At 42.0% G+C, this 14,777-nt stretch overlaps 1 protein-coding gene across 10 annotated transcripts in view; it reads right to left on the reverse strand.

Moving 5' to 3' along the window:
• Window positions 1-14,777, reverse strand: part of Nfib (nuclear factor I B) — a 419,841-nt gene that overhangs the window by 92,275 nt on the left and 312,789 nt on the right. For all 10 annotated transcript variants that reach the window (XM_028873297.2, XM_028873298.2, XM_028873303.2 and 7 more), the window contains exon 3: window positions 2,125-2,178. In XM_028873297.2, coding sequence (XP_028729130.1) covers window positions 2,125-2,178 — 54 coding nt within the window. The remainder of the gene's footprint in view (window positions 1-2,124; window positions 2,179-14,777) is intronic.

Consider the following 14,777-nt stretch of genomic DNA (forward strand, 5'->3'; position numbering starts at 1 on the left):
ATCAGGTCAGCCAAGGCCAGAACTGAGAGATGAAGACAGTGTCCTAGGAGAAGTCTCCGGAGCTCCCAATACCTGGGTTGCTGATACAGTTTGTGCCAACTGACCATAAGACGAGAACAAGTCTCTTGTATTTAAAATTGAAAAATATCATCTTCCAAATGCCTAGTTTATTTCAAAATATTGTAGGATACATTTTGCTTTTATGAAAAAGCCTTACTACCTAAGGAGAGGCTGTCTCGAAATAGAACAAAAATTATTTAATAAGTTCCATATCATGATGTACAAAAAGCATGTTAAGTGATGGAAGTTCCCGAATGGTCAAAGAAAATTCTAATTTTAACTTAAATTAATTAACTAACATCTTAATTTTTGGCAGTTATCAAAAAACATTTCCCCCAAAGAAACTTGAAACTTGGAGGAACTGTGTGTTCTAGTTGGCTTCTGTCTGCTTTTTTTATTAAAAAAAATAATAATAAAGAAAGAAACTCTACATGGTACATACCAGAAGAAAAATGTAACCAACCTTCTTGACAAATACCGAAAATTCAATCCTGCCATAACATAAGCACACAAAGGTCACCTGCCCAGCTCTGCCCAGCTCCAGCAGACAGCAATCAGGTGAGCCTCTGCACTTGCTCAGAAATGCGATTCACACAGGGCTACATCATTAATTCCAATCAAGTTGCCCTTCAGAAGTGAACAGCAGCACAGCCTTTGTTTAGTCTGGCTTTTAAGACCTTTCTCCTCAAAGTGTTTTCTTCCTTTTTTTATGTGTGTGTAGAGGCTTTTAAAAGCTTATTTTTTAATTTAAATATTTTATGCTGTGCTCTCAGATTGCAGCATTAGCAAATTTATCAAGAAAAATCAATTCAGTATCAATTTAAAATTGTCCTGTATTAAGACTTTTCATCATTGATGTATAGAATATGTACTGAATTAATACCTTTACCTTTGGAGTATATAGTGTGCATTGGATTAGTGTTTTCATCGCAGAGTATATAATATTTTGCCAAACAATATAGTTTTAAGCAGAATAGTCTATACAGAATAACTTAATACATATATAGAAAAATAATTTTCCTATGAAAAACATGGATATGTTTAAAAAAATTATTTCATTTTGATTTTGTATTTTTCCAGGGATAATGAGTGCTACATCTCTCTAAAATAATTTTAGGAATGCATTAGTCTCCTTTTGTGATCTGGGGATTTTTAAGGTACAACAATGTCTCATAAGCCAGGCATATAAAGCAACTGAAAATGGGAAAGACCTCAGATTCTAATGTTTTACACTTTGTGGTCTGTTCCAGTAAAATGGCAGATGACATTTTTTAGAGAGACACAGGGCAAGTGTGGCTCTTTGGGGCTTATTGTGTTTTGCTTTTGTTTTTGGTAAGAACATTCTTAGAACATTCTCTTTAAAAAAATCACAGATACAATTAAAATTCTTACAATAACAGAAATTTTAAATTCTTCATTATGTTAATTTCATATTATTTTCTTATGAGAAGGAAAACACTGCTCTAAATCAAAAGTAAAATGCTGTATGTTCAGAATGTGGAGAACAAAACCCCCAGGACAGCCAAAATGTATATGCCCATTCTCAGGTCTGGAACCATCCATTTCTGTCTAAAGAAGGGCATCCACACCTTCAACTGAAGATGGTGAATTAAAAGTCATGCAAAAGCCCCTTTATAAAAACATAACTGCTCACCAGTACCGTTCTTAAAACAGAGTGCATAAACTGTAAGAGTAGAGAAATTGTTACCAGGTTTTCTGTTTTGTTTTGGGGTTTTGTTTTGGTTTTGTCCACTAAAAATATGATTAAAAGGTTTTTAGGTTTTCAAATGCCTTAAAGACACACACACAACTAAACATGTGCTTGAATCAGCTTTTAAAGACACCCACAAAAATGAAAACCTCTGCGCTCAGGTGAACACTGAGGGCTGCCATAGGAAGCAGCTCGCTCCCACTGCAGAGGCCTACACACAATCACATCTTGTCCCGAGCCTGCGGCCTGCCGGAACAGAACAGGCAGCTGACCAATTATGGGTGTTGATCTATACAGGGCTCCTTTGTTCTCCACCAGTGGCAGGGTGCACACGTCCGGGGACACATATTTACCTGGAGGATTCTTGGCAGGATCATTGTGGCTTGGACTTCCTGATTGTCCAGAATCTGAAAAGAAATCACAGAATATGTTTTCTTTTTAATTTGTTTTGAAAGAATTTCACAATACTAAGAAGGGCTTAAAAAAAATTTTAAGGTACAACAATGAGGTGAAGTGTTTAAATAAAGCATACTTTCCCAAGCCTTTTCATAGCAACATTTTAGTCATCAAACTAGATAGATGCCTATACATATTTCTTCGTCAAAGGGAACAATTACTCATCTATAACGCTTCGGGGTGAAGAAAGGTTTCCTGCTATGAGAGGCCTGGCTTCAAAGCCACTGAAGCCATTTGAAGGTTAGGCAAATATCAAGGCCGGATAGCAGAAATTTGAAATAAGGCAGATATTGTCCCTTAAAAGACACAATCTAAATGTAATTAAGAACACTTTTAACAACCTGAAAATATGCTTTTCGTCAGAGAGTAAAATACACAGAAACAAGAGCCTTCTCTTCCAGGCTTTCTCACGAATGTTCACGTATCCTCTCCAGTAATCCCCCAACCTACTGGATCCCGGCCCAGTTCTGTCTGCATCCCATAATAGCAATCGATTTGCAAACACCAGGAAAAGCATAAATTACTAGGTGGAAAACCAACATGGCTTTGTGGAGAGCAAATTGTTGGATCAATTTAATCTCCATCTGTGAGATACAGACAGACGCGTAGATAAGGAGGAAGAGGCCGCCACAGTCATTTGGAGCAGCCCAGTCCACGCCATTCCTCACCAACACCACAGAATGGGCTCAGAGGACTGGCACTGCCCGCCAGTACGCCCGTCCTAACCAATCGACGCTGCTGGGTTTGGCTCTCTCCTCTGCCTCTGTGGACCCTCTGCATTTATTTGCGTCACCTGCTCTGGGTTCTCACACACTTACCAGCGGGAAGTTGCTTTGAAAGCTTTTATTGGTTCTAGCCCTTGGGTTTTGTCTCCACAGCTACACTGCACTAGGAAGGAAGGAAGGAAGAGGCAGATAGCCTGTCTCCCTCTTTGTCTTCCCGGGGCTGCTCCTGGAGTAAACATACGAGGCTTGCAGTATATGCCAGAGAAATGGATGGCTCAAATTCAGCAGCCTCCTTTGCTTGCCTACAGAAAGGCAATTTTGAACACAATAGCGAATTTCAACAAAATGTGGTACTGGCAGTGTCTCCAACTGCCAAAAACCCACAAATCTCTTCCTTAAAACCTTGCCCTTATACTTGAGGCAGAGGAGGGATTGAATTAAGCAGAAAATCAGACTGCTTTTTGCTTTTATCAACGTTACTTGGTTATGCCAGGTAAGTGAGTAACATTACAATTGGTCTTCACCCTATTGGTGTATTCCTGTAGAAAACTCGGTTATTCATTTCTGCCCTTTGCCTCCTGCTCACTAGGTCAGGGTTAATAGGGAAGAACGTAATCCCTCCATCCCATTTCCTTGAGTTGTTTTTTTTTTTTTTTTTTTTTTCTTTTACTCTAGATTATAGTTCATGAAATCTTAGCAAACTTGTTTTTGTGATTCCCACAGTGTCCTTCACCTTGCTCCTGACTTCCCAAAATGGAGGGAAAGAACTAGAAGAACGACCTGACCACACTGGCTAGCATCTCCTGCTGCCAGAGGCCAGTACTCTTCTCCAGGACCCTCATCCATTACTGTTTTCTGGAACTGAGGCAAGGCTGGGTGACCTGTAACTTAACAGAAGCATCTTTTTCTTTGTTCCTTTCAAAGAGAATGCAGCGCTGGCCACTTTTAAGCCTAGTGTAACCATTACAGTAAAATGTTAAACTGTTTCATTTTGTTACAGCCCCCCCCCCCCCGGAAGTCTAGCCTGTTGAGATCCCTACTTTCAGGGTCAGGCTCATGGACCAGGCCCTCCACAGTCTTTCTCTTTGTCCTGGAGCTACTTCGTATGTGCAAAACTCTAAGACAAGCCCATCTAGAAACAGCAAGGCAGAATGCTGCCACAGTCATGAGCCGGCAAGGGGCAGCCCCACTCCAGAAGCTGTGGACTTTAAACCTACACCTTATCATGTTTGGCTACAGTGACGGCAACAGGGCACCCATCACCTCCCTCACCTCCCCTGCTAAACTTGTGTGTCCAGTAGAATAAAGAGCAGCCTCTCTCCCTGAGAACCTGCTCACTTGCCATAGCTCAGCCCTCATTTCGACAATGCCCACATCCCACTGGGGCAGCCTTTCTCAACCTGCCCCACCCCTAATCATGTGTGTTAAAAGTTACATTCTCTTCTCATCCCCAACAACTGCAGACCAATGTCTTCAAGGGAAAAAAAAAAAACTATTCACTTAAAAACAAACAAACACACATTCACTAAGAACACCTTAAGAGTTTGGGGAAAAGCTAAGTGACTTTGTCAAACCTTTGCTATCTATGGACTGGTGTTTACTGGCCCCCAACCCAGTGACAGGTTTTCCTTCATACTGCAAAACCTGCACCTTCTCATGAAGCAAAATAGCAAATGCTGTGCACTATGTTCCCCAAACACAGGTGAGGGCCCCAGAAAGGGCAAGCAACCCATTTACTTCTCACACTATGAATTCTAACACTGCAATCTCCTCTGATGTCACCTTAGATCAGTCACTTAATTCCAACTGCTGGAGAAGGAAGTAACCAGGGAGCCACAGTTGGCAGAGAACCCAAGAATGAACTGTTATTGTGGCTGACTTCAGAGAAGGAATTTTTCAGACCACATCTAAAAGCCCCGCAAATCACCACCCAGGTCAAATTACTCCAGACTCAAAGGTTTCATTAACCACTTCCATCGCTCTGTTCAAACCCCTTCTCTGCTGTATGGGGGGGGGTGGTTACTAAACGCTAACTCTGTCCCTCTCTAGGGTGATCTCATAAAACATTGGTTAGAATCTTGCACCTTAGACACAAAAACTGCAATAATACGGTCTACTTTGGAATCTCCACAAAGATTGAATCCTACCAAGCACATACCAAGCACAGAGTCCTGGCTCTAGTACATCTTTACACCATCAATTCACAAGAGATATTATTAACAACAAAGGCACATTAAAACGCTTACGATTTTTAATGGACTAACTCTCGGGAAGGAAGAGAGAAAAGGAAGAAGCAAAGCTCTGTCCACAGTGGTGCAGTACCTAGGAATAGCTATGCCAGGTCTGTGCACCCGGCCCCAGAGCACACATGTCAATATCTCAGTCCCAGGCCCCTGCCAAGGTGCCTAGCCCTACCCGAGCTCTCCGGAGAGAGCATGCTCAAGATGGAGATACAAGCAGCTGATGCAATCGCCTTCCTGGAGGCTGAAGCCTTTAAAGGACAAGGCTGGCAGGAATAGGGTTAGGAGCTGCCCAGCACACTATGTTTTGAGTCCAGAAAATTCTGACACTACAAAGAAGAAAGCAGGTAGACCTGGAAGGTACCCAACAGTCTTCCCACCTTCTCCCCTTCTTTGCTTTCTAGTCCTTTATCTGAATCTGTATTGTTTACATTTCTTCTTCTTGTAGCTTGACTCAACATAATTGAGTTGCATTACTTTAAAAGGCAAACTTGATTTGTATTGCTTCCTTCTGAAATCTCTAGGCCTGTTCACAATGGATCTCACACTGCAGCTTCAAGAACCCTTCTGCCTCTGCCTCCCTGGTGGCTGGGATTACACGTGTGTCCAACCCAGCCAGCTCTCTCTACTCACAAGTATGAATCTACACATGTTAGTTATTCTTTTGGGAAGAAGGAAACTGAATGATGAGATCTCTACATTGTGACGGTCACCATGTCCACTCCTGTCCCTTGGGTTAAGGACTCACACCTCTGCAGGACCTACAGAGCCATGCCCTAGTGTTTTCACCCCTCTCTGGAAGGCAGCCTGTCCATCTTGCTCTTCTAACCTGACTTCACCTAAAGAGCTGATCCGCTCTGACAGAGGACCTCAGAACACTGCGCTCACTAAAGGGCTTGTGCAAAGTGCGTGCGTGCGTGCGTGCGTGCGTGCGTGCGTGCGTGCGCCCTGTTCAGACGCCTTGCTTCTTACTGTGTGATGCAACCTTGGGCTCACTCAAAGCCAAGTGATCCTACAGCAGATTAAATGTTTCTGGGAACCTGACCTGACCTTCCCCAACTTCCCTCCTCCCTGTCATTTATCAGCACATCCCAAGTCACTTTCAGAATTCAAAAAAAATCAAAACAAAGCATGTTTTTGATACCTCTTGAAATATATTGTTACTATCAGCTGAGTTTTATTCCCTTCAGGGTGTGCTAAAGGAAGGTGAGTCTAAGTCAAATTTACTGTCCATTCCCCCCACCAAATAACAAAACTGTTTTTTAAGGTAATCTGGTGAATGTTCAATAAAAGTTTGTCAAATATATATATATTTGACGTGTGTGTGTGTGTGTGTGTGTGTGTGTGTGTGTGTTGATAGTAAATAATGGCCTGTGAAATGGTTGTCACCAAGTATTAACTTTCTGGCATGACTAACTGCTACTCTCTGAGGTGGGCAAACCAAAACTGAGTTGCTAAGGATCATAGCGATTAAATGACAATCAGTAAGAATCCTGGAGCGCCTTCGTATCAGAAGCTCACAGTGTTTGGCACACAGTAATGCTTTGCATACTTTTATTCAGTTTATAATGACCTACAAATATTCATCTATGCATCCATTTATTTAGTGTGTGCACAGGAGCTCAAATGACACGACACATGTGTGGAGGTGTGAGGCTATCTTTCAGAGTCAGGTTTTCTGGGGATTGAACTTAGGTCACCAGGTACTTCTATCCACTGAGCTGTCTTGCTGACCCTGGATATTATGTGTTTCTTTGTTTGTTTGTTTAAAATAATATATATTGTATTTTTTTCTTGAGGCTCAGAAGTGACCCAATGTGCTAGGAATGCACAGATTAAAAGCTTGGAGATGGAGGAATGGGAAAGGCAGATGGGAAACATCAGGTCACAGTTACAGAAGGAAAAGGCAGGTCTCCTAGAATGATGGTGACAGACCACTTGAAGAGCAGGAAGGAAGAACTGTGAATGTTTTCACCGTAAAGAAATGCAAACTAGGAAAGACCTGTCAAAACTGATTTAAATGTTACAAAATGCATACATGTGGTAACATAGTCATGGTATACCCTCGCAAATATGGAAAACTTTTACATTTGTACATATTTGTTTCAACAATAATTTCAACTAAAAAGTTAATACATCAAAGAGAAACCACCTCCATATCCCAGCCTACACCTCTAGCGGAAGCCTCCCATTCCACCAGAGGCCAGGCCAGCATCCTGAACCCCAGATTGGTGCCTGGCCCGGTTGTCATCAGAGTCTTCATACAGCAACTGATGGAAACGGATGTAGAGACCCACAGCCGAACATCAAGCCAAGCTTGGGGAATCCAGCTGAAGAGAGGGACGAAGAATTATAAGAACCAGAGGGACAGGACAGCACAAGAAAACCCACAGAATCAACTAACCTGGGCTCATCAGAGCTCAGAGAGTCTGAACCAACAACCAGGGAGCCTGCATGGGACCGAGCTAGGCCCTCTGCATATATGTGCCAGCTGTGTGGCCTGGTCTACTTGTGGGACTCCTAACAGCAGGACTAGGGGTGGTCCTTGACTCACTTGTGGCTTTTGGAACCCTACTCCTCATACTGGTTGCCTTGCCCAGCCTTAAGACAAGGGGAGGTGCTTAGTGTTGCTGCAACTTGGTATGCCATGTTTTGTTGACACCCATGGGAGACCTGCCCTTTTCTGAACAGAAACAGCAGAGAAAGTGGATGGAGGGTAGAGAGGAAGGGAGGAAGGGACTAGGTGGAGAGGAAGGAGGGGAAACTGCAGTCAGGATATAAAATAAATTAATTAATTTAAAAAACACGTGATTCTTCTTAGGGAAGGGGACCAAAGTCACATCATAAAAGTCATCAGATGGAGGTGATCTTTGGAATAGTATAATAAGAATAGACTGATCCGCCAACATACATGTAGTACATGATTTTACTCTGCTTCCAAGTGATCTTTTTAAAACTCAAAACTGATTAAGCTAAAACCTTTGCATTCCACATAGCCACAAAAGAGCTCCAAAGGTTTTAATATGCATCAAGGCTCCTTTTGACCTCTGCCAATGCCTGGCTGCGTACCTTAGCTCATGCCGACCTACATTTGATGGGTGAGGCTTGGCCTATGAAGTCCTCCTTTCTTGATTCTGACCTCCTCCTGATCAATCATCTTTTGGGGGTGTCTAATCAATGTCTGGCCGATTTATTACCTTACATCTCAAGGTTTAGACAAACACTTAGTTAAATCCAATGCACAGAGAACAGCTGCTACATGAAGTACGGAGATGCCCAGCATGCCACTCCATGCAGAGGACCACCCAAGGAGGAGGGAAGGGGAACAGAGGAGCCATTCCCACAACTCAGGTCCGGCTAAGGTAGGGTTTCCCTACTTCTAGATTGGACATTGGTTCATACGGGCAGAAAGGAGGGTCACATGAACACTTTCATCAGGAACTGATTGTTGGCTCTCACCAACACAGGGAAGAGTAGTTTAGTTGGGGTCCAGAAGCAAGAAGAGGGTGAAGGAATTCCTGGACCTGCAGCCTCTAAAGGCCTTCTATTCCAAGCAATCTTCCAGGACTTCATTTTATCCTCAGACACGAGCACCAGCAAATGAATTGTCCTTGGGTGTGGTGTCATGTGTTGGTAGATGGAGATAAGACATACAACCTGCCTACACTACAGAACAAGGTCCAGGCCAGCCTGGGATGCACACTGAGACCCATGTGGGTAAACACTCATATACATAAAATACAAATAAATAAATTTTTTTTTTTAAATCAGAAAGAATGAAAAAGAAGGCAGGGACTGAATTTGAGAAGGACAACAATTTATGGTCATTTGGGCCAAATAAGGGACTGAGTAAGATAAATTATAGGCACTCTTCCGGCTCTAAAATTATATGATTCTATAACAATATAGCTTTTATATTGAGGGATATCAGAAGAGCAAATGAAACCCAAACTTTAACCTGTCGACCTACAGATAGCCTCCTGCTAGAACTAAAATTAGTCATCGCATGATAGAGGTCCCTTTGTCCAAGTCCTTTGCCTTAGTCAGGTGAAAAATAAAAAAAGCTAGTTCACTGTCAGTTAAAGAATGCCAGGAGACTTCTTAGAGACTGAGAACAGTTCCCTTCTCCTTAAAATATCCTACATTATTAATACACCAACATAGCATGCTTTAACAAACTAAATATATAACGTAACAAAAGGAAGCATTGTAGCCGGGCAGTGGTGGCGCACGCCTTTAATCCCAGCACTCGGGAGGTAGAGCCAAGCGGATCTCTGTGAGTTCAAGGCCAGCCTGGTCTACAGAGCGAGATCCAGGACAAGCACCAAAACTACACAGAGAAACCCTGTCTAGAAAAACAAAAACAAAAACAAAAAAAAGGAAGTATGGGGAGGGGTACTGAAAATGTGAAAAAAGAAGAAACTTCAAGAAAGGCATGTAAACACACATATTTAAAAACAAGGCAACGAAGAGATAAAACCATGCCTGTTTTTCAGGACAGGAAGAAGAGAACAATCCTCAGAAAACACCCCTGCCCATGTTGCTCCACACCCCACCTCTGTGACGACCCCAGAAGACTGACCCCCAGGCTGACAGTAAGCTGGCCTCACATAATTGCAGTCTCCATTACATGGCATGGACCAGGAATCTTCTGCCCTCCAGCACAGTTAAAACACCACTCAGTTTTAGAGGAGGGCTGCTTTGTCAGCAGAGGGGGCATAGAATTATAACTTTATGCTATTTCCTTTCCCTCCTATTAAATGTTTATTAAAGTAACGTAAAGATACATGGACAAACTGGGTGCTTTCCTGCTTCTAAAAAGCTCATGAATATGGGTTGGGGAGTGGAATCTTACCTTTCTCTCATGCTCCCCCCTTCAGGTCTCCCTTTAAGCTTTGGTCTCTCTATCCCATTCCCCCAAACTACCCCCTACCCTGTCTCTTCCTAGAGATACATTCTATTTGCCTCTCCAGTAATTCTATTACTCAACTTTCTTATAAAGAACTACTTTTTTGCTTAACAGGGAGATTAGACTCAAAGCCTCATATCCCAAGGATTAGAAGGATTTGTTTGAGCCCTAGACTGAAATTTGTCCACATGGAATTAGCCAAGATCTCAGAGTGCTGAAAGTTAAGGGAGCAACATCACAGGAAAAACGAGGAACAAAACAGAGGTGCCCACCGCAAAGGCCAGGCACAGGGGTAGGGCTGTAGCCCAGCATGGCACGCGGCACAAGACTCCAAAGCAAAGGCCAGGGAAGTCCATCGCCAGCCCTGCACTCTGATCAAGTTCATCACTGTCTGCTGATGCAGAGAGAGACCTGAGTAAGCCACGGGTCCCACCAGGATCACCTGGGCTTCTGCCTTCAAGGCCTTTAATGTACAGAATGCAAAGATGCCATTCGGGTCATTGTCAAGATTGCTGACTTTCTACAGTGTGTTTTCAATTAAGTAAATAAAATGTGGTAATTAAATCAAGATTGCATAATATGTTTTTGATTTGTAATCTCATTTAAATTAATTAACTGACTCAATCCTTGTTTAGTTTTTAAACTGGCCTAGTTATGGAAAGAGTCCCCGGGAGCAAATCCAGTTTTCTATCTTTAAAAACAAGGCCGAGCAATCTGGCATACTTAAAAATCAAGTTGAACGCACCAGCATAATGTAAACACAGAGGCAAGAGTGCTAGTGTGGAGAAGGAGGAGTTCTATGGCATGATGTTAACTGAAAAAAAATAGTTCTCACACTGGAGAGAAATAAACTAAAACATTATTTATTCAAAACATTTCTTTCTCAATTTTATGAAGATTGCATGTTTGTTGCAAGCAAAACACTTCCAGCTGTATTTTAAGTTTCTGAAGAGACTTGTACAGTTTATAATCTTTCATAAATGCTGCCTGTATCTCAGTACTCCATGAACACGCCACTGTGTACTTCAAGGAACAATTCACCAGGGTAGCTTGCCACAGAAAACTGATGGAGCCCTCCTCTCCAGAAACCTGGCCAGATCCAGGGAGGGCTGAGATGGCTGTACTCACTTCCACCTGGGAGACAGTTTGGATTTCAGCGACAGTGTATAATCCATTCTCCCCCTCTTGGTAGCCAGGAAGCTTGCATTTTGAGAGAGGCATGTGGAGCAAACTCAAAATGAAAAGTAGAATGCCCCGAGACTCACAGGCAAAATCATGGAGGAGAATTTAAAACTGAATGAGGAATTTCAGTAGAAAGCAAGTCAATATTTATGTCCTTGGTCTGAAATTCTGGTAAGAAGAGAGTGTGGAAAAATAAATGCTACTTTCCCTGGAGTGCCCGTCAGCATTTGTCCCCTGCCTGGCAGAGGCTCACATGCCTGCTTTATGTCCCCAGTTTTTCCTGCATTGTTCTAAATCTTACACATCACACTCTGCCTGAAACTGTCCCTCCGGGTGCTACGCCATTCCTTGTATTTTCCCCAGACTTAATACCGTTTATCTAGGTTAAAGCCAAACCAACACAGGGCTTTCTAATGCTTCACCAAGTATCTTTGTTCCCTGGGCAGGACATGTTCCCCCACACTGGCCCGAGTCTGGACTCCTACCTTCCTCAGCCATTTGGACTCTGACCCTAGCAAACCACTGCAAGCCAGAATCAGCTTTCATCTTGCCCACTAACTTAAAACTCGATCAAAAGTCGGCAGTGATTCATGCCTGCAATCCTAGTTCTTGGGAGGCTGAGGCAGGAGGATTGTTGAGAGTTTGAGGTCACTTGGATCACATAGTGAGTTCAAGGTCAAGCTGAGATACAAAATGAGACCTTATCTCAAGAACAAAAAGGCAAAACTAACGAAAACAACACTGGCTGAGAAAGACATAAGGGCTCAGTCTGGACTCGTTCTAAAGGGATCAGAAAAGCGGTGGAGGTGGCGTGGCAGGACACTTCCTGACATAATGAGAAAAGCTACGACATTCCTAAACATGGACATAAAGCTTTAGTTACTATCTGCCCCCGCCCATGAAACTGCACATGATAAGTCTTCCTGTTTTCCCTCCATAGTCCTGCCAATCACGGTAATAAAGGACGGGGTCATGTCCATCTATCCTGTCCCTTTTTAAACCTGTGGGATCAAGAGCCACCTTAGTTTTATTTGCAGCTGAGCACAGCTCTTGGCACACAGTAGGTGCTTAATCATATCTTCTGAATGAACAGCTACAATCCTCTTGGGAGCAAGATGACAGCTGGTAATGCTTGAACATTTTAGAATACTAATTATAGAGTCAGTAATAATCATAACTTTGGGCTGTTTTGTTACCTACATATATTTCCCTTTTTAAGTGTCTGCAACTTCTATACAAGTACATACAGCAGTTAGCTCACTCAATGATTCCAAACTCCTAGTCTACCTTTTTCGGTGCTTATTATAGGCATGTACTCTAGAAAATTCTTTATTTGAATAAAAATGTCTCCTTGGGGTAAGTCTAGAAATCAGAAAGGCCTGGTGACCCAGTCATTAATCCCAGTACAGAGACAGAGGCAAGCAGATCTCTGAACAGGAAGCCAGCCAGGACTATACTGTGAAACTCTGTCTTTCAAAGCAAGATTTTGCCAAGTCATTAAAATGTTTATGTTTAAATCATTATATGAGCTTATAGGAAAAAATGATATAGGCTTACATATCATATTAGGTAAGTGTGGTTAATTACCTATCTTTGCTTATTATTAAATTATAGAATTTGGAATTGTTGATCAGATGGGATATATACATATCATATATATATATATATCTGAAGGTGCCAACAATGACGTGAACAGTAGAGTAGGGCGAGGAGAACAGATTTCTACAGAAGGTGAAGGAGGTTCTGTCCATGCATCACCTCTTTCTCTTTCTGACACACCTTTATCATAACAACAGAGGAAGGAACCAGAAAAGTCCCTTGTGACCAGTAACCCCGCTGATTGTGGCAGATAACGGCTTAAATGTTCCAACAGTTCCTTGATAAGTGGTTCAAAGAACTTCTGTCCCCCTGTTTTCGGGGCAGAACCTAATTTACCAGGAAAGCAACTTGAATAACATATCATGGAACTAACATTTTTTAAAAGTAAAAAACATGGAAAGAAAGGAGAAAATAAACTCCTCTTGTAAATCAAGGCTGCATGAAAGGAATGCCACTAAATTATATTGATAATAAAAAAAGCTAACTTAAATTTTCCTTCATTTTTAAAGGAATATCAAGATATTCTAGTCAAAGGAATGTTTGAAAGAACTGTAAAATGTTTACAATCTAAAGTTACAATGTAAGTTTACAATCTACTTCATAAAACATGAAGATTTATTATATTATGAGATAACAATATTTCAAACTATTATTTTAAGAAGTGGCTTCATATATAGATAACTCTGAGAATGGTAAATTGACTTTTTATAAGCCCACTGTGGAATCTACACATGGTTGCTTGGGAGATGAAAAAAAAAAAAAAAACTATGAGGAAAGGAATGCCCACTATCACGGCCATTTTAAAGAAAGAGGCCAAGAGGACCTGTGTGAATGCAAGGAACTGTGAAATGCTCAGAATCCCTCCCATTTTATCTTCAATTGAGACTCAAATTGCCTCCTCATAATTCAACTCTAAAAGCTAAATCCAAAAATTTGAAAAGAAAATAAGTATCTGCAAAATTTCCATCCATATGTCTTAACCCTGAAGATATCAGACTTTTGTACGTCAATGACTTCCAGATGTGACAAAGTTTAACCCAGAATAACTTTCAGCTCTTTAGGACAGACTTATCTTCCATAGTTATAAAACAATCGTGGCTAGTGTTCTTACTTCTCCAAACTGATTATCACGCTACCCTTTCAAAACTGACACTGCCTTCCAACCAAAAGAAGAAGGGGGAGGATGGGGGGGAAGAGGGGGAGGGGGAGGAGGAGGAAGGAGAAGGAAGAGAAGGAGAAGGAGGAAGTGGAGGAGGAGAAGGGGAAGAAGAGAAGGAGGAGAAGGAGGAAGAGGAGGAAGAGAGCATATCCAACCCACAGAAAAGTCATAAAAGAACCCAGAAAACCACACATTGTTATGTGAGAGTTACAGATAGCGCTGACTAGGAGGGCAGCAAACAGTGGTCCCTTGCAGACTCTTGGTCCCTCCTCCTAATGATTTCAAACTCTTAGTTTCAGCTCTGACAACAACAACAACAAAAAATTATAGCCCATCGCAGGTTGGTTCTTGTTTCAAAGAGATTAAGGTTCTGGACCCAGTTAGAGAAAACCGAATTCTTTTTGAAAAGATTAAAATTTGAATATTAATCAACAAGATCACCCGTGGAGAATTTTTTAAGGGACTATTTGATCCTGTATCAGGTAGAATAAAAACACTAAGTGATCCAATTCCAACAAAGAAAATAGGTGTGAGAGCTCCCTGCTCTCCTCAGATTGTTTTTCTTCTAGAGTATACCCTCCCCATTGCACCCCAAAGAGAATCACCAAGGAATGGCAACTGATCATCAGACCCCACCCACTCCTACTCCCTCCCTTTCTGGGTACTTGCCCAGTTCTCTTACTTGACTTTGATAGGTCCACCAGCTGGGAGCAATAGCAGGACCAGAGAAAAGCAA

Source organism: Peromyscus leucopus, chromosome 2, assembly GCF_004664715.2.
Source record: "Peromyscus leucopus breed LL Stock chromosome 2, UCI_PerLeu_2.1, whole genome shotgun sequence".
Classification (NCBI taxonomy): Eukaryota; Metazoa; Chordata; class Mammalia; order Rodentia; family Cricetidae; genus Peromyscus; species Peromyscus leucopus.